The sequence below is a fragment of the Zalophus californianus genome, chromosome 6 (genome assembly GCF_009762305.2).
Source record: "Zalophus californianus isolate mZalCal1 chromosome 6, mZalCal1.pri.v2, whole genome shotgun sequence".
Taxonomy (NCBI): Eukaryota; Metazoa; Chordata; class Mammalia; order Carnivora; family Otariidae; genus Zalophus; species Zalophus californianus.
The window spans coordinates 105,701,410-105,724,538 of NC_045600.1; the positions used below are offsets into that span (position 1 = coordinate 105,701,410).

Below are 23,129 nucleotides of genomic sequence, written 5' to 3' on the forward strand. Positions count from 1 at the left end.
GGCCCCAAATCCTTCCTTCTTGAAGGTCTGAAATGCTGTTTGAGGTTCATTCCTCTGAGGTAAGCATGGCCCTTTCTGTGAAGATCACGTACCTCATGGGACCAGTTAATTCACATTAACACCTCAGTATGAATGACATACTATATACGAGACTGTGTTGTCAACTGTCACGTGCTGTAAAAACATAAGGAGTCACTCTCAGGGGGCGCCTGGGTGGCTCAGTCGTTAAGTGTCATGATCCTGGAGTCCCGGGCTCGAGTCCCACATCGGGCTCCCTGCTCAGCGGGGAGTCTGCTTCTCCCTCTGACCCTCCCCCCACTTGTGCTCTCTCTCCCTCTCAAACACATAAATAAAATCTTTTTTTTTTTTTTTAAGGAGTAACTGTCGGGGGGTCTGTCAGAAACTAGGGGGCAATAAGCCATGCAGCAGGGAGGGTTGCTGGGTCCATGCCTTGGAACCCCTGAGGGTTGTCTACAGGGCTTCCGGAGTCCTGCCGCCGCTGTCTTAACGGCCACACAGCCTCTTCTTCCACCACGCTCCAGCCAAACTGGGCTCCTTGTCTCTATGTTTTTCTACCTCCAGGCCTTGGTTTCCTCCCCTTCAGGATACCCTTTCCCCTCTGCCTTCATGTCCCTCTCACCCACCTCTCCAGGCCACTCTTCATGCCCCCGTGGCCATCGAGCTTCCCTGATCCCCCCACCCTCTCTATGATGAATGAATGCCCATTGTACTCAGTCCCTGTCTCAGGGCTCCTATCACTGCCTTCCCCATGCTCTATTTCGGAGTCTCTCTTGTTCTCCTACTAGGTGGTGAGGTTCCTGAGGGCAGGATGCACGTGTGAGCTGTCTGTCTCTCCCACAGAGATGCAATGCCTGCATGCACAACTGTGCTCAGTAAGGGTTGAGTAATGACAGTAAAGAAACATTTAGTTTACAAGTTCCATCCCTGTTTTTTTCTGCTTGACACAATTATTATCTCATCCTTAAGCCAGCAACTTTGGGTTTAGTGTCTAAGACATCTTGATGGTGTCATGAATGTCCTGAGTAGCCCTACCATTACAGCCAGCTCAAGCGAAAGGGACTAAGAGGGTGCAGAGGTACCTCCTGGAATCCCAGGGCAAGATCAGTCTCACAAAGAACTGCACCTAGGCCTGAGCAGACATCTGTGACCCTAGTGGCTTCTTACTCTCTGTCTTGCTCTCCCTTAGGTCCCTTTCTCTGTGTGCAGGCTTTATCACCCAGCTTCGTCTGGCAGCCTGGCTTCCTTTGCTTTCTTATGGGCACGCACAGCCCTAAACCCTGACAAGGGGCCTTCAGTCCACAGGGGGATCAACCAATGACTGGCTCCCAGTCTCAGGAGAGAGAGAATCTCTTCAAGCTCGGTCCCAGGGTCAGGGATCCAGCCTGTGTCCAATCAGCTGTGGCAGGAAGTGGCGGGGTGCTTTCACTCCAACATGGAAAAAAAAAGAGCCACCCGTTCAGAGGGTGTTAGGTGTGACAGTTCTCAGAGAAAAGGGTGCAGGCTGGGCGGACACTCCCATACCTATGGATTTAAATGACTTGTCATCTCCTCCAGGAAGCCTTCTCTCCCGATGGGGTTGGGGGAGGGAGGGCAGGAATTATTTCAGACTAAAATCTGCTCATTGTTTCCAATTCAAAGCACAGGCCTCATGAATATTAATTATTGACTACTACATCGGGGGTTTACAACTCGGGTTGCATATAGAATAATTTGAGGAACTTTAATCAATGCCCAGACCTCACCCTCAACCAATTAAGTTAGAGTATCTGGGGTGGATCCTTGGGCATGAATGTTTTTAAAGCCTCCAGGTGATTTTAATATGCAGCGGAGTTGAGACTCACTGAGCATCCGTTGGAGGTTGCCTGTGTCATGAAATTTGTTATAGATGAGGACATACTCCATGGGCACACAGCCCAGGTCATTTGCTCAAGGGACTGGCCAGGCATGTTGTTATAGGATAGTTGGGTTCCTAATCTGTGGACACTCACAATCAGTGGCTTTTAGATTACATATGGAGTCAGTCCCTGGTGCCCAAACACTGGTCTGCAAGCAGATGTATTAGGACCCCTTGTGAGTATGTTAGAATAGATTCCTGGCTTCTCATCACAGCGATTCTAATTCAGTTGGTCCAGGTGGGGCTCAGACATCTGTATTTCTTTGATTTTATTAATTTATTTTGCAAATTGTATTTCTACTAAGCTCCCCAAGCTACCCAGCTTTGAGACCAAAGATCTCATTCAGTCTTGGCAATTGCAAAGCAGGGTAGGTTGGTGGTTAAGAGGCTGAGAGTTGGACTATCCATATTACAAGGCCCAATTTTATCACTTACTAACTGTGTGAACAATGGGCAGGTTATTTAACTACTCTGTACCCTAGTTTCTCCATCTGTTAGATGGGCTTAATTCTGTCTATATCATAAATTAATTGACTCATGAAACACACTAAGTGAGTGCTACTATTATTTAAGCCACTTAGCATAGTGCCTGGCACATAGAAACCCCCAGAAAGTAGGTGTTATCATCATCATTTTATACATATAAGGTAATATGATAATTTAGGAGTTTTAGTAGACGCAGCAATGTAGCCACCAAAAGATGTGCCATATTAGGCAACATTAATGGAAGCAGGTATCTAAGAAAGGGAGGTGATAGTCCTATTCCACTCTGTGTGGTGTTCTGTGTTCAGTTTTTGAAGCTTCCTCGTGGGGTATAAACTTCACTAGAGTGAGTTCACCAACATGGGGAGGAGTCTCCAGGCCATAGCATGGAAAGATGGAAGGACCTGGGAATCTCTAACTCAGGGAGAAAAGCTGTTTTGTGGAAGAGTGATTAGCTTTGTTCTGTGTGGCTCCAAAGAGCCAACCTATACACAGGGTAGAACCTTGTTATAAGTCTGGACTTTAATCAGAGTTGTCAAGATGCAGAAGCCACCTGAGGTGGTGAGTTTTCCATCCCTGAAAATGATCAAATAAAGACAGGACAACCACCAGGTGGGAATGTTGGGAAGGGAATTTTGCTGAACGACCGTACTAGTTTTCTCCTCATATTCAAGTTTTTAGATCCATTCTGAGAACAACAACAACAAAAATGGGGACGAACTGGGAAGGAAAACAAGCAGATCAGTTATTACACACTATCTGTTGCCTTTGGATTGCAGGAAGGAGATGTGGCTGGAGCTGAGAGCACGGGTGAAGTGATAGGTGAAGAGGCTGAAACTCCTGATAGAGGTGAAAACGGACAACAAGGTGGAGATGAAACTCAACTGGAAGGTGAAGGTGAAATTGAAGCAGAAGGAGAAGGAGGTGAACATGAAGGTAAAATCGAAGCAGAAGGAGGAGAAAGTGAACATGAAGGTGAAATCGAAGCAGAAGGAGGAGAAAGTGAACATGAAGGTGAAATCGAAGCAGAAGGAGGAGAAAGTGAACATGAAGGTGAAATCGAAGCAGAAGGAGGAGAAAGTGAACATGAAGGTGAAATCGAAGCAGAAGGAGGAGAAAGTGAACATGAAGGTGAAATCGAAGCAGAAGGAGGAGAAAGTGAACATGAAGGTGAAATCGAAGCAGAAGGAGAAGGTGAACATGAAAGTGAAATCGAAGTGGAAGGAGGAGAAGGTGAACCTGAAGGTGAAATTGAAGAAGGAAAAGACGCGGATGAATATGATAGTGAAGATGAACTCCTAGCAGAAGGAAAAGTAACTGATGAAGGTGGAGGTGAGCTCCAAGCAGAAGATGGTGAAATGAAAGCTGATGAGGGCGAAAATGAAGAGCAGGAACTCAGTGCTGAAAGTCAGGGTGAAGCCAAAAGTGATGAGAAAAGTAGAGATGGTGAAGGGGGAGGTGAAGGAGGTGGAAGTGAAGATGAAGACGAGGAGGAAGATGAGGAGGAAGACGAGGAGGAGGAGGAGGAGGAGGAGGAGGAAGACGAGGCGGCAAATGAGGAGCCTTTGTCCCTGGAGTGGCCCAAGACCAGGCAGAAGCAGGCCATTTACCTGTTCCTCCTGCCCATTGTGTTCCCACTGTGGCTGACCGTGCCCGACGTCCGGAGGCTGGTGAGTGTGGCCAGCTGTGCCCCAGGGAGGCTGTGGAGTCTCTAGGCACTCTCACACAAGAGGTGAGAGGACGGGGCAAACTGGCTTGGCAGGGCTCAACCAGAGACTATCCGGGATGCACCTTGCAGCTCCAGAAGGGACCACATGCCTAGGGGGACGTCCCGGTAGGCGTGGGAGGCCCTAAAATGTGCTTATTTCCATCACTATAAGCGTGTGAACTAGTACCTCAACTCCTATTGTCAGTTTCTTGATTTTAATATGGGAATAATGCCAAGCTCCCCCCCGCCCCTCCATATGTCACAGCGATATTCTGAAAACATAGGGGGAAAGTATTATTTCTCCCCAGCATTCTCATTTATAGGGAAAGCTCTGACTAACATGCTCTACCCAAAGGCCATCCATACTCTACCTCGAGGTTCCGAGGTGCGTAGAGCAGCAGGAGGTTGTAGATACCACACCAAACACCTAGACCAGTCTGATTCTAGGGCAAGCAAATAGTTCTCTTCAGTTTGGTGACTGCTGAATGCCCTGCTGGCCGGACTCCCTGCGGGCCGCCAACTCCTTCCTTCCCCAGCCTCCTCCGGGTCTTCACTGGAGATCCAGATCTCAGCTGACCCATCTCCAGACCCTCTCCATCACTCCCCTAGCAGGTCCTGTCACTGATTCTGGGGCTCCCTCGGAAGGGTCAAAGACCTTTAGCCTCTGCAACTTATTTCTCTTCCTTTTCAAACTTGCCAACAGGAGTCTAAGAAGTTTTTTGTTCTCACCTTCCTGGGATCCATCATGTGGATAGCCATGTTCTCATACCTCATGGTATGGTGGGCTCACCAGGTGAGTGAACTAAATCCTGCATCAGCGGGTCCCAGGGACACTTTTTTTTCCTTCAGGGTGAATGTCCAGTACCCAGGCAATGGTGAGGCTCAAGTGAATTTGTAGTTTCTACATTGTTTGTAAAGGCTCAAAAGTTGACTTTTCATTTCAGTGAGTATAGTATTTTCAAGTGTGGGTCTTGTCTTACAGTCATGCTGCAGCCTGACATAGAAGGCCCTTCACAGTCTGACCCAGCTGACCGTTGCTTATTAGCCTTATTCTGAGCTTTCTCTGTCATGCATGCCCCGCTCCCCTCCACCTGGTGACGTTGTGCACACTCATGAGAGCAAGCTCAGTTTTGCCTTCTTTCGGGCATTTAGTCAGTCTTCCTCTGAGTGTCCATGGCTTTTCTGTTCTGCCTGGGATTGCTGGTTACAAGTTTTTCTCTTTCACTAGGCTGGGAGTAGGGTCAGTGTTGTGGGCTCATACTTCTATCTCTGGCCTCTAACTTAGTTCCTGGCACATAGCAGGCGTCCGTGGTTCTGGAAATGGAAACATGACATGAACAAATCTTTGGAGGGGCAGTTCTTTTGGGAAGGTGGAGGTGTTGTAGTTGGAATGACAGTGAGAGGTGGTATTAAAGATAGACTTGTCCAATTTAGACAAGAGCTGCGTCATTCCCTGAAGCCTGGAGTAGGGGCTCTGCTCTTCCTCTGTGTGGCTCATCTCTCCCAGGCTAAAGGAGTGTGCTGAGCTCTGTGGAAAGGGGTTGGGTTTGTACAAAATAGCATGTGGTTGGTGCTTTGAAGAGCCTCAGATTTTTTCCCCTTGCTGTTGCCATGGTTTCTTATCACTGTAACTTTTTACCAGGTTGGTGAAACAGTAGGGATTTCTGAAGAGATAATGGGCTTGACGATCCTAGCGGCAGGCACGTCCATTCCCGACCTCATCACCAGTGTGATTGTTGCTCGGAAAGGCCTGGGAGACATGGCTGTGTCAAGCTCTGTGGGCAGTAATATATTTGATATCACCGTGGGGTGAGTGGCAAAGTTGCTTTCCAAGGCATATCAAGTATGACTGGAAAACACTGTGTTGGCTCTGTTGCTAGTTTTCTGCTTCATTATTTATATATGGACTAAAAGGGCATTTATATTATTAGTGTCTACGAGGCAGCAAAGTGTCCTCCCTTCATTCGTCACAGCCAGATGGGATAATAGGGCAAAAATGCTGCCTGAAATGTAACCGAGTAGAATTTATAGATGAATTGAAAAACAAAGTCCACCAGATTCATTACCAAATACAGTCAAATGCTCTGCTCACTGACCTCTAAGGTGGTGGAAGTGGGGTTGGAGGGAGCAGTGACTCAGTCTCACTTCCTGATATCTCTGCTCCTTTACATTTGGGCTCCTGCCAGCTCTGAGGCTCTAAAAGCATTTTGTCTAAACAAGCAAATGCAGCATCCTCCTGTACCCCTTCTCTCACCCCCTCCTCCCAACTTGTCAGAGCAGAACCTCTGGGCTATTTGCATTTCCGCAGGCGTATTCCAGATTTGGGTAGTGGCTTTGGTTTCTTTAATTTGAATTTGTGTATGTGTGTGTGTATGGTGGGGGGGTGTGGAGCACAGGATAGCCCTGATCATTGAAGAATTTAAAGACATGTTAGCCTGAGATGGGACTTACATAAAAATTGTGAGATTAGAGAGTCAAACATCAATCCATCTGGGTTCCTCATAGGCACGTCATGAATTATGGAGAAAAAAACCCCACCTGGATCCAGAAAATTTCAGTTTTAATCTAGGGTCTTCTAGTTATTAGCTGTGAGTCCTTGGGCATGTAATTTCAACTTCCCTGAACTTAAGTTTCCTCATCTGTGAAATGGGGCTAATATGTTCTGTTCTATTTCATAGGCTTTGTGTGTGTGTGTGTGTGTGTGTGTGTGTATAAAAATAAGCGCTTTATAAATTGTAAAATACTGTTTATGTATGTGGGATTATTATATGTATGTAGGATTATTATATTATAAATTAAGAATATTCACATTGTTTCTTCAATCTTGCAGCCTGCCTGTCCCTTGGTTGCTCTTCTCTTTCATCAATAAATTACAGCCTGTTCCAGTCAGCAGCAATGGCTTGTTTTGTGCAATTGTTTTGCTTTTTCTCATGCTCTTGTTTGTGATCTCTTCAATTGCATCGTGCAAATGGAGAATGAACAAGATCCTGGGCTTCACAATGTTCCTCCTTTACTTTGTATTCCTGATAATCAGCGTGATGTTAGAAGATCGAATCATTTCCTGTCCTGTATCTGTCTGAGTCAGAGTCACTGTTGCTCATAATGGACATGGATCAGAAAACCATGCCAGAAGCTACTGCACTTGTTGTTACATTAATGAAAGAATGAACATGGTCCAGGAGAGTGACCGGAGTGGCCAACAACCTCTAATGGGAATGTCATCTGGGACTGAACATTATCTTTGGAAACACCAGCAGCTCGTTGTGGATTAAGAATCTCACCTCTGGAGGGATAGAGTTCCTACCCCTGACTGATGTTGGCAGCTATCATGTGGAGGCCAGTAGGAAGGACCTCTGAAGCTAGAGGGTTTTCTGAGAGAGAACTTGGGGGTGAGGGCAGGTGCAGTCACCCATGCTCACAGTCCCTGATCATTCCTGAAGGGCTGCTGATCCAAAGATGCAGGTGTGGTCTGCACTGCACCCCCTGGCCCCTGGCCCAAGCACACGCTGCAATTTGCTGTCCCCTCTTTTCCTGTTTAAAACATGAGTTTTTTTTTTAATCAGGTTTATAAACATTACAGGTCCAGTTATTGGTGGGTTTACAGAACTAAGACTATAGGAAAAAAAAAGTATAACAGGAATCAATTATCATTACACATCATAGTCCAGTAAAATGTGTACCAGTATTTTATAGCTTAAAAGGACTACCTTAGCTCTTATAGCTGCATTTCTGAAAACTGAAATTAAAATAAGTAGCCCAAGAAATTAAAATTTATACATCGCCCTTGAATTGGAAGTAGGGGAGATATTAGGGAAGGAAAACTACTCTAAGGGCTATTTAAACATATGTACTTACTAGAAAATCCAAGTTAGTATTGTCTCTGCCAAGTGGTCACCTTGAGGGATTAGACACTCATACAAAGCTCTCCTGTCTCTGCTCCTCCAGCATATTCTCGCCTAACAGTGACAGCCGCTACTAGTAAGAGAAGGAGTCATTTTAAAAAGAGTCCAAAATCAGCAGAGCCAAGTCTGGTTTATAAAGTAAGAGATCCAGTGGGGTAATATTATTTTTGTGTGTCAACCTAGAGATAGGATTATAAAGCAAGATGACTGATTTCCTGTGCGGCTTACAAGTGGATCTCCAGGCAATTACAGCGGAGAAATTCCAAAAATGCTTAACATGATGACAACATGGTGAGATAGAGAATATTACTGCTTCCAATAGTTAGTGTAAAGGACTTTTGTGTTTTTAAAAATTGTGTGGCTATTTAAACCTTGCATGTGGAAATTTGAAGTGCTTGTATATTAAACACCACTGCTTGCTGCTTTTACTAACATTAAGGGACACATTCGAAATGAAACAGTGCTATGTCCCTGGTTTCAGAGCAGAAGGAGCTCAGGTGATTAGATTATGATGGTAAATACAGCTTTAATTATGAGAGGATTCATTGAAGATTAGAAGATAGCAGGACAGATGCGATGTAAAAAAAAATTTTTTTTTTGGTGTTGAAGGGCTATATTCAAAATACTTCAGTCCCTAATCCATCTCTTAAGATGGGCTGATTAATGGCCTCCCTGCCCCAGGATTCACATTCTTTGGAAATGACTTCTATTAAATTTCAATAAATTGTGAGTCCCAGTGGTATTTTATTTTGCAAACATGGATGAGTTCATCTCTATCTAGGTCACTTGGGTCAGAATGCTCGAGAAGACGACTACGGAAACATAGTCATTCCATATTCTTAGTTATCCTCACTGCTGCTGCTGCACTGGCCGCTCTCCATGTGGCATGACCCAAGAACAGGAGGACAGAATGAGACAGAAGGGCAATCCCAATGCCAAACTGCGCATCTGCAGCCAATTCCAGCTAGCCTCAGGGATGCCACCTCATAGCCTGGGATCCGATGCTTTCCCCCAGAATGACTGATGAGGCGTACTGGGCAGTGAAACATTTTGTTATGAGAAAGTGCTGGACAGACATTTCATGATTGAAGTCAACTCTAATGATCTAACATCCCATTCCCGATTAGTTTGCTGGATGTCTGGCATTTCGCTTTGCTTAGAGAGGAAGGTCTGATCACATCACACTACGACAGAAAGGATCAAGTGAAATGAAAGCTGGGTCTTGATGGATGAATAAGAAGTCACCGGGGTGGGAGGAGAAAGGAGACTTCAGGGAGATGGAAACCTTATGTAATTTTTAAAAGATCCATTTGTTATGCTTGGAAATGAGATTTTTTGTTATATGTTTATAAATCTATAATTATTAAAATTATGCTATTGTAGGGTGAAGGATCATCTTAAAATGTCAAGGTAATGGTGAGATGATCCTCTCATTTGATAGGCAAAGTGACCTATCTAGTCACATGGGACAAATCCCAGGTCACTCGTTCAGCCTTAGGATGCATGAACTGTCCCACTGGGGCATCTCAGTTGGAGGACAGCGGCTGCCCAGATGATGGTTTCATCCCTCTGGAGGTTGCATTTCCTTGACGACCCTGGTGACAGATTTGGGCCCAATTTCTAAAAATGTGAACCTCTCCCTGATTTAATGGGTTAAAGTTCTATACAGTACTACAAGAAAAAAAAAAAGATTCCTTCCAAACTTTTGAAAAATGGTGTTCTGTTTAAATGTTTACATGGTAAAATGGTTGCTTCCGTCAATTAATCTAAAAATGTTTTTATCAAATTTATAGGCTTGGCCTTTGATGACACTGTTTATATCTTAATTATCATTTATTTAAAGATTGAGTACCAAAGGGGGCAGGAACCGGATTTAGTATTTAGGGCACAGCCTGGTAGATACATTTGAAGAACTGGCTGGCCTTCCTTGCCGAAGAATACCCTTGGGGTGGGATTCCTTTTTTGTAGGAGGGTCCCTCCCCTCTCCCACCCCCAGGTGCCACTTGCAATGTGTTTTGGGACTGGTCGCCATGGAAGGTGCAGCGAGGGCTCACGATGAGAGGGGTCACTAGAGCCGAGCAGGACCCTGGCCTAAGGCTGCCTTTACAGCTAAAGGCACGCTTTGGGTCTTCAGGCCCTGTTCACTGTGATGAGCAGGCAAAACCTGAAGAATTTCATTTACCGAAAATTCTGTCAGTTGCTCCAGTGGTTTCATCACAGGACGATGTCTGATAAAAATCTATACAGACAAAAGGAGGGAGCCATGCAAATGACAGCAACCGGGGAAAGGCCGCAGAGACATCATCAGTAGAGTCTGTCACCATCTCAGAGAATAAGCACAGGGACACAGGCTTTTCGTGTAAGGGACAAATTCCTGTAGTCATTGTGCATGGCTAATTTTTGTAAACAAAAATAATTGAGCCAGCAAGTGTACTTGCTTTGAGGCCAGAGGAAGAGGCCAGTATAAAGGGATAAGAAGAAGAGAGGAAGTGTGAGAATATTAAGAACTGACTGGTGTTCCTTCCTGTGTGCAGAAGTGAAGGCAATTCTGAAAGAAAACCGTATCCAAACCGGAAGGGCAGAGCAGGCTAGCTCTAGCAGAGGAGGGGGTCCAGGGCTCTCATAGGGGCAGCCTGTCCTTTCCCTTGCTGCTCTGAAATAAAGTGCCTAAGAGCAGCTTTCAAGTTCTAGTGGGAGAAATAAAAATAAACCTGGGCCATCTCACATTACCATACAAACGGGTCTCCTCTAACTGTATACTTACAGAAAGAAAACATCATAGCCCTCTCTGTACACCAGGCTAACACTTGCTAGTTGCACTAAAGTAGCATAGTAATTAGCAGCATAAAGTAAAACAAGTATTTATCACCTAAAATGCTGAACCAACATCTTCTGGGGCCATTTCTCTATATCCAAAAATGTAAAAACATATTAAAAAAACTTAAAACAAAATAAGCTGGCAGTTTTACAGAGTTTTAAAGCATGCCCTCCCTCCCCGCATCCTCCAAAAAAGAAATCAGGGGGAAAAAAAGACAAAAATCAGAATATGAACAGGCTGCTAATTCCTTATCTGGCAGTAGGAGGGAAAAGTTGAATATCAAAATAAGATACAAAATACAAATGTATGACATTCAAAACACCATGGGAGGAAATAGTATACAAGTTATACCAGGACACAGCATGGTTTATTTTCCACTATTAAACATATAAACAAAACTAAGAGTAAGAAAACAAGAGACAGATAATGTAGCAAAAATGTATTTCTCTCCAACACGATTGGCCATGATTCTTCAAAATGTATCCTCAACAGAGAGAAAATCAAAGAAAAGTTTAGAGTTATTTTAAAGGATGATCTAGATTTTAGGTTTCTTTCGAGCAGTGTTCACCGCTTTCTATTCATGTTCTGGGTTTTAAAGACTAAATTTGTACAAATAATAGTCCCTAGGGATTAAAAGTGGGGAGGCGGAACTCAACCAAAAGCAGAAACAAAACTTTGTGTGTGGGGTGGGGGGAAGGAGATAAAAATTATACTCACTTTTCCATCTGAGTTTGAACCAGAAAGGATGGGCTTTACCTCACTTTTTTTGGTCTGCTATTTGAAATCCATCCGCTATAATTCCTACATATAGAGTGTGTTGAAGAAAAGTTAAACAACTTCCACAAACAGTAAAAGCTGTTCCTCTAAGGGAAAGAAAAACATGCACCAAAAACCAGAATAGAACCCCAGAACCCTATTTGGAGGGAGGTTTGTTGCCAATGCCCATAGCCTCCCCTATCAAATGTTTCTCTCATTTGACAATTTTCAAGTGATTTAGGGAACAGAAGACTCCGTTAGAATGTGAAACCTGGATATGAATAGTAAAGGAGAAGATTGGAGTTGTATTTACAAAGGAAAGGCATATATATATATATATATATATATATATACGTGCATAGCACCAGATTTTTCAAGTAAGCAAGTTCAGCGTCAAACTAATCCGAACCAAAATTTCACATTTGTAAACTCTCCCCCTTACTTCCCCAGTGGAAAGCTGTGGAATGTGTCAGCTTGATGCTATTCACTAATGGTGTGAACTCAAAAGGTAGTTTTTCTGCAGCTGAATTGATTCGAAGTCTCAGATATCCCCAGTACAAGTGTGCTGCACTCTACTGGCTTTACAGACCAAATCTGGAACCATCCATTTTTTCCTTCTTTGAAAGTGTCTAGAGAATTCCTTCATTCGTGACAATGTGTGCAACCACACACACACACATACTGATAATCTATAAATAATTCTAACAGCCAAAGGATACTTTTTATCAGAAATTACCCAAAGAAAGTGATTTTTGAAATAATGGGACTAAAAATATTTTTTTAGAGTCTCTTTAATACCCTTGGTGCTTAAACATTCAATTTATTGTCTGATTTCTGGATATTTCTGGATTTTAGATTCCATAAACTTCAGATTCTGAAGTCTTATCGAAAAAGCCAAGTTCCTCAATATGGGAAATTCTATCTGGCTGTACTTTGAGAGTTATTGTTTTTCTACTTTTGAAAAAATATTTTGAATATTTTATATATATATATATATATATATATATATATATATATATAATATTAACAGAATACTCCAGGAGGTCATATTCCAGATAAATATGACACAATCTGCATCATCCCCAATATTTTAGATATTAAAATAAGGGTAAAATTTGGAATAAGTTGTCTGACATATTTCCCAGCATAAGTGTTCATGTAGCATATTAAAATTTAAATTGATATTTGGTTTTGTAAGCTATCCCTGTGTACTGTATGCATCTGTTAGTGATAGAGAAGATTTTCAAATCATGGTATATTGAACCTGATTTTGCAGAAGCAGACTTGGAACCTCTCCGGCTCTCCTTCCACAAGGCTCAATGAGTCAGTGTGGGCAGTGCACACCTTTGCTTTCATTCACTCACTGCGGTCAGGCTTAACGGTACTAACATGCAAGCCTAGCATAACATGGACACTAGCACTGACGTTTCTGAATCATTCCCCCAGGTAATAAAAATATATAGATAAGATAGATAGATATACATTTAGAGATCGGCAGCTGTACTAATTACTTCAAATAGCAGCAGACAAGGAAAATAAGCACTTAATCGCTTGCTTCATAAGTTTAAGTTCGTTTTGTTTGCTATATTAAGTTTAAAAATTAAAAAAATATCAACTTACTATAAACAATTTAAAATATGTATAATACAACTTCATGGTCAAAACATTTGAATAGTCTATGAAAACAGGAAATACTTTGATCTTACATTTGTTTAAGTTCCATACATGATTTTTCAATGTGTCTCTTCCAAGAGAAACCATGAAACGGTTGTCTTATTTTGAGAAGTAATTTTGTTTTAGGGATTTCCTCGTCACAAAAATAATTACTTGTTACAGGAGAGTAAAGAAAAAAAAAGGAAATGGGAAACAAAATGGCTTTCTCCTCACTTGTCACTCTTCTCTTTTGAAAACATTCTGTACATAAGCTATCTGGACTTTTGGAACCATTTACAAATGCATTTCCAAAAATTGAAGAAAAAGAGTTGAGAGTCTTCAAGTGTTATTTTATACATGGACTATACAATACATATTGAAAGTATACACACACGTGCATATCTTAAAGATAAGGTTCTCCAAAAGTTTTTCGACATTCCATCACCCCTGTACTTGGTGGTCTATCACAGTTGTGTGTACTCTTGACTTGACTAGGTGTGAGGCGATCATATGCCATCTTGTATTCTTTATCAAACGCATCTGCAAAAATTCACAAGGAAATAAGGGCATTCAGCAATTTATACTCGATATTAACAACAATCACATTTTTGTAATATTACAGAACTAGAAAATTAGAGGCCAACAAGAAATCTCTAGGTCACTTCTGCCAACTAAAAGACTACAGAATTTCAGAGCCCAAACAGGGGCCTTAAAGTCCTTAGCATTTTATTATTTTTTGTTTTTTGAGAAAGAACATTTTTATTTTTTATCTTTTAAAGATTTTATTTATTTATTTGACACACAGAGAGAGACAGCACAAGCGGAGGGGAGAGACAGAGGGAGAGGGAGAGGCAGACTACCTGCTGAACAGGGAGGGAGCCCTATGCGGGGCTCTATCCCAAGACCCTGGGATCATGACCTGAGCTGAAGGCAGACGCTTAACCAACTGAGCCACCCAGGCGCCCCAGTCCTTAGCATTTTAGAGCTAGATTAGACAGACCAATGAAATTTAAAGTTTTGAGATGCCTTCTTTTTAAGATTCTTTTTTTCCAAATTTAAAGATTGTGGTAAAATACATATAAAATTTACCGTCTTAACCATTTTTATAGTTTGATGGTATTACAAACCTTCATAATGCACAACCATCACCACCATACATCTCCGTAACTCTTTTCCTTCTGTAAAACTGAAACCCTATACCCATTAAACAATAATTCTCCGTTCTCTCCTCCCCTCCCCTGTCAACTACCATTCTACTTCTGTCTCTATGATTTTGACTACGCTAATAACTGTATGATTGTCTTTTTGTGACTGGCTTATTTCATTTAACATTATGTCCTCAGGGTTCATCCATATTGTAGTATGTGCCAGAAGTTCCTTCTTTTTTAAGGCTGTATAATATTCCATTGTGTGCATAGACCACATTTTGCTTACTCATTCGTCCTTCAATGAACACATGGATTGTTTCCACATTTTAGCTATTATGAATAATGCTGCTATGAACATGGATGTACAAATATCTTTTCCAGATCCTGCTTTTAATTCTTTTGGGTATACACCCAGAAATGTAATTGCTGGATCATAGGAAAATTCTATTTTTAATTTTTTAAGGGAATTGCCATACCGTTTTCTAAGCAGCTGTACCAATTTACGTTCCCAACAATAATGTACAAGGGTTCCAATTTTCTAGATCCTCACCAACGCTTGTTATTTTTGTTTTGTTTTGTTTGATAGTAGCCAGCCTAACAGTTGAGGTAGAACCCCACTGTAGTTTTGATTTGCATTTCCTTAATAATTAGTGATGTTGAGCATCTTTTCATGTGCTTAGTGGACATCTGTATGTCTTCTTTGGAGAAATGTCTATTCAAGTTCTTTGCCCATTCTGAATTGGCTTGGGTTTTTTTGTTGAGTTTTAGAAATTTAAAAAATCTATTCTGGATATTAATCCTTCATCAGATATACAATTTGTAAATATTTTCTTCCATTCTGTGGGTTGCCTTTTTACACTGCAGATACCACCTTTTGATGCACAATATTTTAAATCTTCATGAAGTCCAATTTTTGTATTTTTTCTTTTGTTGCTTGTGCCTATGGTGTCACATCCAAGAAATCAATGCCAGATCTAATATCATGAAGGATTTTTGTCCTGTTTTCTCCTGAGAGTTTTATAGTTTCAGATCTCATATATAGGTCTTCAATCCATTTTGAGTTAATTTGTTTTATAAGGGGGCCCAACTTCATTCTTTTGCATGTGGATATCTGGTTTTCCCAGCATCATTTGTTGAAATGACTGTCCTTTCCCCAGTGGTGCTCTTGGCACCACTGTCAAAAATCATCTGACCGTATATGTGATGTTTTATTTCTGGGCTCTCTATTCACTTCCATTGGTCTATATGTCTGTCTTTATGACAGTACCACGCTGTTTGGATTATTGTAGCTTTGTATTAAGTTTTGAAATCAGTATTGTGAGTCCTCCAGGTCTGTTCTCTTTTAAGATTTTGGCTACTTGGGGTCCCTTGAGATTTCATATAAATTCTAGGATAGGTTTTTCTATTTTTGTAAAAAACATCATTGAGATTTTGATAGGGGTTGCATTGAATCTAGAGACTGCTTTGGGTAGTACTGATATCTTAAAAATACTGGTCTTTCAACTATATGAAAATGGGATGTGTTTCCATTTATTAGCGTCTAATTTCTTTCAGCAATGTTTTGCAGTTTTCATTGTATAAGTCTTTTGCCTCCTTGGTTGAACAAATTCCTAATTATTTTATTCTTTTTGATGCTACTGCAAATGGAATGGCTCTCAATTTTATTTTTAGGTTATTCATTGCTAATAGCAGAAATAATGATTGATTTTTGTATCTTGATCTATCATGCAACCTTGCGGAAATCATTTATTAATTATAATGGTCTGGGTGGTTTGGTTTTGTTTTTGGAGTGGAACAGTGAGGGTTTTCTATATATATAATCATGTCATCTATGAATAGAGATAATTTAACTTCTTCCTTTCCAATTTGGATGCCTTTTATTTCTTTTTCTTTCCTGGCTGCTCTGGCTAGAACTTCTAATATCGTGTTGCCTTGTTCCTGATCTTAAGGGGAAGGCTTTCCATTTTTCACCATTGAGTATGGTGTTAATTTGGGGTTTTTCATAAATGCTCTTTATCAAATTGACGACGTTCCCTTCTATTCCTAGTTTGTTGATTTCGCCAAATGCTTTTTCTGCATCTACTGAGATATGTGTGTCTTTTTCTTTTTTTTTAAGATTCTATTTTTAAGCAATCTTTACACCCAATGTGGGGCTTGAACTCACAACCCTGAAATCAAGAATCGCATTCTCTACTGACTGAGCCAGCCAGGTTCCCCGGAGATATGTGTGTCTTTTATTCTATTAATATGGTATATTACATTGATCGGGTTTTGTATATTGAACCAACATTGCATTCCTGGGATAAATCCCAGTTGGTTGTGGAACAGAAACCTTTCTAAATATTGCCAGATTTGGTTTGCCAGGATTTTGTTTTATTAATATGGGATATTGCTCTGTAGTATTCCTTTCTTGTGATGTCTTTGGTAATATTGGCTTCACAGAATGAGTTAGGAAGCACTCCTTTTTCTTCTACTTTTGTAAGAATTTGTGAAGGACTAATGTCTTAAATTCAGGCTGCTACAACAGAATACCAGAGACTGGGTGGCTTAAGTGATGAACATTTATTTCTCATAGCTCTGGAGGCTGGAACAACTAAGATCAAGGCTACAGTAGCATTATCTGGTGTCTGGTGAGAGCGCTCTTCCTGGTTTGTCTACGGCTGTCTTCTCCCTTTATCCTTAACGTGGCAGAGAGAGGGACAGCTCTCTTCTTCTTTTAAGGATATTAATCCCATTTTTGGGGGCTCCAACCAAATGATGTTATTGCTTCCCAAGGGCCCTACTTCCAAATACCATCACGTTAGGGCTACATACGAGATAGATAGGACACAAACATGAAGTCCATCACAATTAGTGTTAATCCTTCTTTAAACATTTGATAGAACTCACCATCTGGTCCTGGGTTTTTCTTTCTGGGAAGCTTTTTGATTATCAACTCAAACTATTTACTTGTTATAGCTCTATTAAGGTTTTCTATTCTAGAGTCAGTTTTGTAGTTTATGTCTTTGTAGGAATTTGCCTATCTCTTCTGGGTTATGGAATTTGTTGGCATATAATTATTTATTGTACTCCCTTATAATTCTTTTTATTTCTGGAAAGAATATCCCCTTTTATTCCTGATTTCATTAATTTGAGTCTCCTCTCTTTTTCTCCTAGTCTAACTAAAGATCAACTTTATTGATCTTTTCAAAGAGCCAACTTCGAGTCTAATGAGTTTCTCTATCTTTTAAAAATAGTTTTTCCCAATTTTTTCTTTATTTCATTTATTTCTGCTGTAATATTTATTATTTCCTTTCTTTTGCTTGCTTTGGGTTCAATTTGCTCTTCTTTTTCTGTTTCATAGGTTATGTAGGTACATATAAGTTCCTACATGATTAATTTTCCAGTTGAACATTAGAATCATTTGTCAAGTTTCTTATTTTTAATAGTTTCCAGTGTTTCATAACCATTATAGTTTTTTTTTAAAGATTTTATTTATTTATTTGACAGAGAGAGAGAGACTGAGAGAGAGGGAACACAAGCAGGGGGGAGTGGGAGAGGGAGAAGCAGGCTTCCCGCTGAGCAGGGAGACCAATGCAGGGCTCGATCCCAGGATCCTGGGATCATGGCCTGGGCCGAAGGCAGACACTTAACAACTGAGGCACCCGGGTGCCCCTCACAACCATTATAGTTAAAAAACAAATATTCTGGGCACCTGGGTGACTGAATCGATTTAAGCATCTGATACTTGATTTCGGCTCAGGTCATGACCTCAGGGTCATGAGATTGAGCCCTAAGTCCATCTCTGCACTGGGTATGGAGTCTGCTTAAGAGTCTCTCTCTCCCTCTGCTCTCCCCCCCCCGGCCCCAGCCACGCACATGCACGGCTCTCTAAAAAAAACCCCCCAAACCAGAAAAACCCCCAAACCAAAAAAGCACAAATATTTACAACATTCTGTCCAAAGCCCTCTGGTTGCAATTTGAACCCATTCATTCTTTTCCTTTTTATTTTTTTAACATTTTATTTTTTTTGAAGAGTTTTATTTTTTTATTTTTTATTTATGTGAGAGAGAGAGCACAAGAGAGGGTAGGGTCAGAGGGAGGAGCAGACTCACTGCTGAGCAGGGAGCCTGATGTGGGACTCAATCCTGGGACCCCGGGATCATGACCTGAGCCGAAGGCAGTCGCTTAACCAACTGAGCCACCCAGGAGCCCCTCTTTTCCTCTTTTTAATGGAAAGTGCAGCTCAATACATTCATACAGTATTTATTTACAAACAAAATTATAGGTTAAACACAGTTATGCTTCCATTAGCCTTCTCCATCAAATAGTCCTTAATTCTAAAAAAGTTTTACCTTTCTTACTGGAACTTGTCCAGATTTTTCCACCTTTATTTCAACTAGGAAATCTATGACTTAAGGTAACTTCTGAGTACAATGTTCCTCGGTTATATTTTTCTGGGTCATATTTTTTTCCAAACAAAGATACCAAACACTGATCTCTTCTGGGCTCAGATTTATAGCTAAAATGTTCAAAAGCCACTTAGTGTAAAGCCAATTTCCAATTCCTAGCTTTTAAATGAGCAGATTTCTTTTCTTTCTGACCAAATCAGTCTCTTTGTCCTTTATTTTTTTTTTAAGTTTATTTATTTTTTTTAGTAAACTCTACATCCAATGTGGGGGCTTGAACTTATGACCCCCAAGATCAAAAGTCACAGGCTCTTCCCACCTAGCCAGCCAGGAGCTCCTCTTTGTGCTTTAAAGGTTGGTTTTGTTTAAAAATGTCAAACCTAAGCCACCACCTGGTTTCACTTGTATTCTTGCATTAGCTTCTTAACTGCCCTTTTCACAATCTGCTGGGTTCCCACCCAATTTGTTCTCCATAGACTAGAGATCCTAGTAAAACATATATTCGATCATGTCTCTCCTGCCCAAGAATCCCCCAGATGTTTCTCACTGCACTGAGGATTCCGTCCAAAATACCTGGCAGCGCCTATAAGACTGCATGATCTAGTTCCCACCTGTTTCCCCAAACTCACTCCACCTTTTCTCTTTGAGCCCTCTTTTCCCTGGCCTTTTGGTTACTCAGAAATGCCAGACTCTTCATTTCAGGGTCTTCCTGCAAACTTTAAAGTTTGTTTGTTTTCTCCCCCACTCATATTCTGGCTAAATTCTCAACTTAGTGCCATTTCCTCTGAAGCCTTCCTTATTTTTAAACTTGTCTGGCCCTGAGGCACCTTAGACTTGGTTCCCAGACACATTCTCCACACTCCCTCCTGGTCACAATGCACTTTAGCTACCTTCCCCTATGGTCCAGTCGGCCTCTCAGCAGAAGCCTCCATAAATAAACCCTTTAACATCCCGGTTCTCCCTCCATCAGTCCATCCTAATACCAATTACTTACTCATTTATATTTGTTTTCAAGTTTGCTTTTTCCCCCCCTTCCCATTATTGTGCTAATCTCCAATCCTTCCCCTTGGGTTTCTAAATTCTCCTTGGGCATCAACTCTGGGTCTACACAGAAAGTGACAGTTTTTTGAGGGACACCCAACATATATAGACGGTGAAGAGCTTTGCACCCAGAGAGGACCATAAAGGACAGGCCATAAGAACTCAGATGCTTCCAGAAACCTTCAGAGAATTGGCAAAGGAAGTTACTATCAGGTCTGTCATCAAACAGAGAGTCAGAGGAAAAGGGCTCTTGGACTCATGAAATGGTAAACTCCTTTAAGGTACCAGTAAAAGTACCTATGTAATAATCTCCAAGCAGCTCTAATAGAGGAGGAATAAAATTTTGCATGGGGGTTAGGGTCAGGAAAGAAGTTATTTGTAAATTTGGCTCTAGTTGGGGAAGGGGTGCTTAACAGCACCACTGCAGGGGGCATGTAATCCTTGTTTTGGCTACAGCAAAGTGAATGACGGATTGCTGAGATAAAGACAAGCCTTTCATACTCTCCCTCTCTCACCATTACTTTAGGGGGTCAGGAAATTTATTTTAAAGTTTAACTAAATTTGACTTTTCTATAGAATGTGCTCAGAAAAGGCTAACCCTTTTAGATAATGAGTACATAAAAAATACTACCCCTTATCTAGTAGTTCTGTTCTGTAAGATGCTTGCCATCTCAGCCATACGTATCATTGCTTCTGGATTCCATAGTTCCTCTCTTGGCATCAAGACTGACAATTCCCAGTGACACAGGTCACCTTTGGTCAGAAGGCACCTGATACCCCCTTGAGATACCCAGTTAGGGATGGCTGCTCTAAGCCCTCTACTTCATTCACTAACTCCTACTCTTTCCCACCCTTTAGTGAACTTGTTGGGAAGCCAGTACTGCAGGCAGTGCCCTGTTCTCTATTCATGTTCCAGATGGTCTGGCTGAGCAACCTGTAATAGGGCATAAGCTTATTATATATTGTCATCATTTTGAGGGGTGCCTGGGTGGCTGAGTCGGTTGAGGGTCTGACTCTCTCGGTTTCAGCTCAGGTTATGATCTCAGGGTCCTGGGATCAAGCCGTGTCCTGCTCCGTGCTGAGTGGGGAGTCTGCTTCTCTCCCTCTGCCCCTCCACATGATCTCTCTCTCTCTTTCAAACAAGTAAATAAATCTTAGGAAAAATAAACAAGAAAAAAGTCAACGAAAGTGTTGACTAGCGCTAAATAACCAGATATGTTTTTGTTAAGACAATATACAGTCACCTAAAAAGTATGGCCAATTACATATTCTCTCTTTAACCGGGAGTGGATTTACTTAAGCAGGGCACCCACGTTAGATACCAGTCAAGTCAGAGGACTTATGTGTATCATTATCACTTTCATCAACTTATTCACATTATAACTTTTCAGACAAAATGCCAAAACTCTGCTCCAGTCTCTCAATGCCTAACAGCCACCCCTTTCTTCCTCTTTTCTACCAGGGGCTATTTCCGCCCTTTCCTGAGACTTAGAAATGGCAACTTAAAGGGAGCCCAGCACAATCACTGGGAGAAGGAGACGATCAATCAGAAAAGTTTGGGCCCTCCTGAAATAGATATTTAGCTACCTTACATCCTTCTGAAATGACAGCAGTCCCTATCTCATAGGGCTTTTGGGAGAATTACAGGAGAGAATACATGGGAAGTACTTGCTACAATGTCAGGTACACAGTAGGCCTCAAAAAATGTTAGCTTTTATCATTTATCATTGATATAATATGACCAAAGTATCTATTACATTAAATTTAAAAAAATCAAAGGAAGAATTCTTTTAATATATTAATATAATTTAATATTAAAATAATAATAAAGACTACCAATATAAAAATACTTTGAAAATGATACCATGATATATAAACATTACATGTTAGATATTACGCTAGATTACCTATATCAATGTTTTCTCTTCCCAGGGCCACAAGCGAGAGAAATAGTATTTCTCTATACAAACTCCTAGGGGGGGAAAGGAGTGGAGAAGATATTACTATTCATATAATCTCTACATTCTATACAAAAATATTTACGCTAATATAAGCATGAAGTAATCAAACAAATTACTAAGCCAATAATATGAATCTGCTTAGAGGAACAATATATTCATTTAAGACAGACTTACCTCTGTCTTTTAAAATGAGGACATTTATTCAGTGTCTCTAAAATTTGACTCATTGGTCCATAGACATCATTCATTTTAATGCTTTTTACCATATTTTTCAATAGTTCCTGGTTAAATGAATTATCACCTTTTTGCAATAAATGGACCATTGGATACTTTTGGGCTGTAAAAGAACAAAAGAGCAGATGAAGGAAAATGTTCTATGTGTAAAGGACAATATAATTGAGCAGCAACTGATAGTTAATCAAGAAGCTACAAAGCACTAAAAACAAATTAAGGGCAATAGATAAAGGAATAGAAATCTAAGGATGAGAAAGAAAAAAAGGAAAAAAATAAGACACATAATGATGAAAACAGGCTTAAAGCTTTCTGTGGCCTCAGATAGACAAAAACTAAAAATGCAGTTTTCCTTAACATAGCCCCTGGAGGAAATCCTCAGTCAGCAGCCTGGCATGGAAACACATGTGTAAAAAGAAGAAAGTGGGACAAGCAATGGCTAAAAGCGAACTCCACAAAACATAACCCCTCCAGCACACACATAGCACCACTCAAACAAAATAAAACAAAAGACAAAAACCCTTGGCCTCCATGGAAGATAGCACTAAAAACATCAAACTTAACACTCACTCTCAAACAAAAGAGTACGATTTTGACCTGTAAGACAAAAAGTAGTAAAGTAAAATACAAGTTAGTTATACATCAGTTTACTATTGCTATTTAAAGCAAGTACAGATGACTCTTACACAGACGAAGTCAGCATTCTATGATAGCACTTACTGTGGGCATTCCAGAGGATGTACAAGGGCTGTCCCGGATCCTGATGTAATTTCATATTGTCCCATAACATTTGTATTAAAACATATTTACTATCCTCAGACATACAGTGGCGAGGAATCTGTGTTGAAGAACAAATAGATATTCATTAATGATCCTTACCTGATAAGGTTTTGTAAATATAAAGATCCTTATATGTGTGCGAGAGAGAAAAGAGAACAGAAAATGACTGGTTTGTATGCATTTTATCTCGAATGAAGGAAGATGGGCTGAATTGAAAACGTAATGATCTCTGGAGTAGTTTTTTTTTAAGATTTTATTTATTTATTTGGGAAAGAGAGAGAGAGAGTGCGCGCACAAGCAGGATGAGAGGCAGATGGAGAGGGAGAAGCAGACTCCCTGCGGAGC

At 40.9% G+C, this 23,129-nt stretch overlaps 2 protein-coding genes across 17 annotated transcripts in view; one reads left to right on the forward strand and one right to left on the reverse strand.

Moving 5' to 3' along the window:
- Window positions 1–8,679, forward strand: part of SLC24A1 (solute carrier family 24 member 1) — a 28,660-nt gene extending 19,981 nt beyond the window's left edge. For 3 of the 7 annotated variants that reach the window (XM_035728142.1, XM_035728141.1, XM_035728144.1), the window contains 4 exons: window positions 3,178–4,068; window positions 4,810–4,899; window positions 5,749–5,915; window positions 6,937–8,679. In XM_035728142.1, the coding sequence (XP_035584035.1) occupies window positions 3,178–4,068; window positions 4,810–4,899; window positions 5,749–5,915; window positions 6,937–7,186 (1,398 nt within the window). In that variant the 3' untranslated portion in view covers window positions 7,187–8,679. The remainder of the gene's footprint in view (window positions 1–3,177; window positions 4,069–4,809; window positions 4,900–5,748; window positions 5,916–6,936) is intronic. The other 4 variants (XM_027571358.2, XM_027571359.2, XM_027571360.2 and 1 more) reach the window with 3 other exon arrangements.
- A 2,486-nt stretch (window positions 8,680–11,165) lies between these two features.
- Window positions 11,166–23,129, reverse strand: part of DENND4A (DENN domain containing 4A) — a 131,537-nt gene continuing 119,573 nt past the window's right edge. For 5 of the 10 annotated variants that reach the window (XM_035727993.1, XM_035727992.1, XM_035727994.1 and 2 more), the window contains 5 exons: window positions 22,725–22,842; window positions 22,575–22,601; window positions 21,948–22,110; window positions 21,720–21,784; window positions 11,166–13,775 (listed from right to left, as the gene is read on the reverse strand). In XM_035727993.1, the coding sequence (XP_035583886.1) occupies window positions 13,639–13,775; window positions 21,720–21,784; window positions 21,948–22,110; window positions 22,575–22,601; window positions 22,725–22,842 (510 nt within the window). In that variant the 3' untranslated portion in view covers window positions 11,166–13,638. The remainder of the gene's footprint in view (window positions 13,776–21,719; window positions 21,785–21,947; window positions 22,111–22,574; window positions 22,602–22,724; window positions 22,843–23,129) is intronic. The other 5 variants (XM_035727991.1, XM_027570529.2, XM_027570530.2 and 2 more) reach the window with 3 other exon arrangements.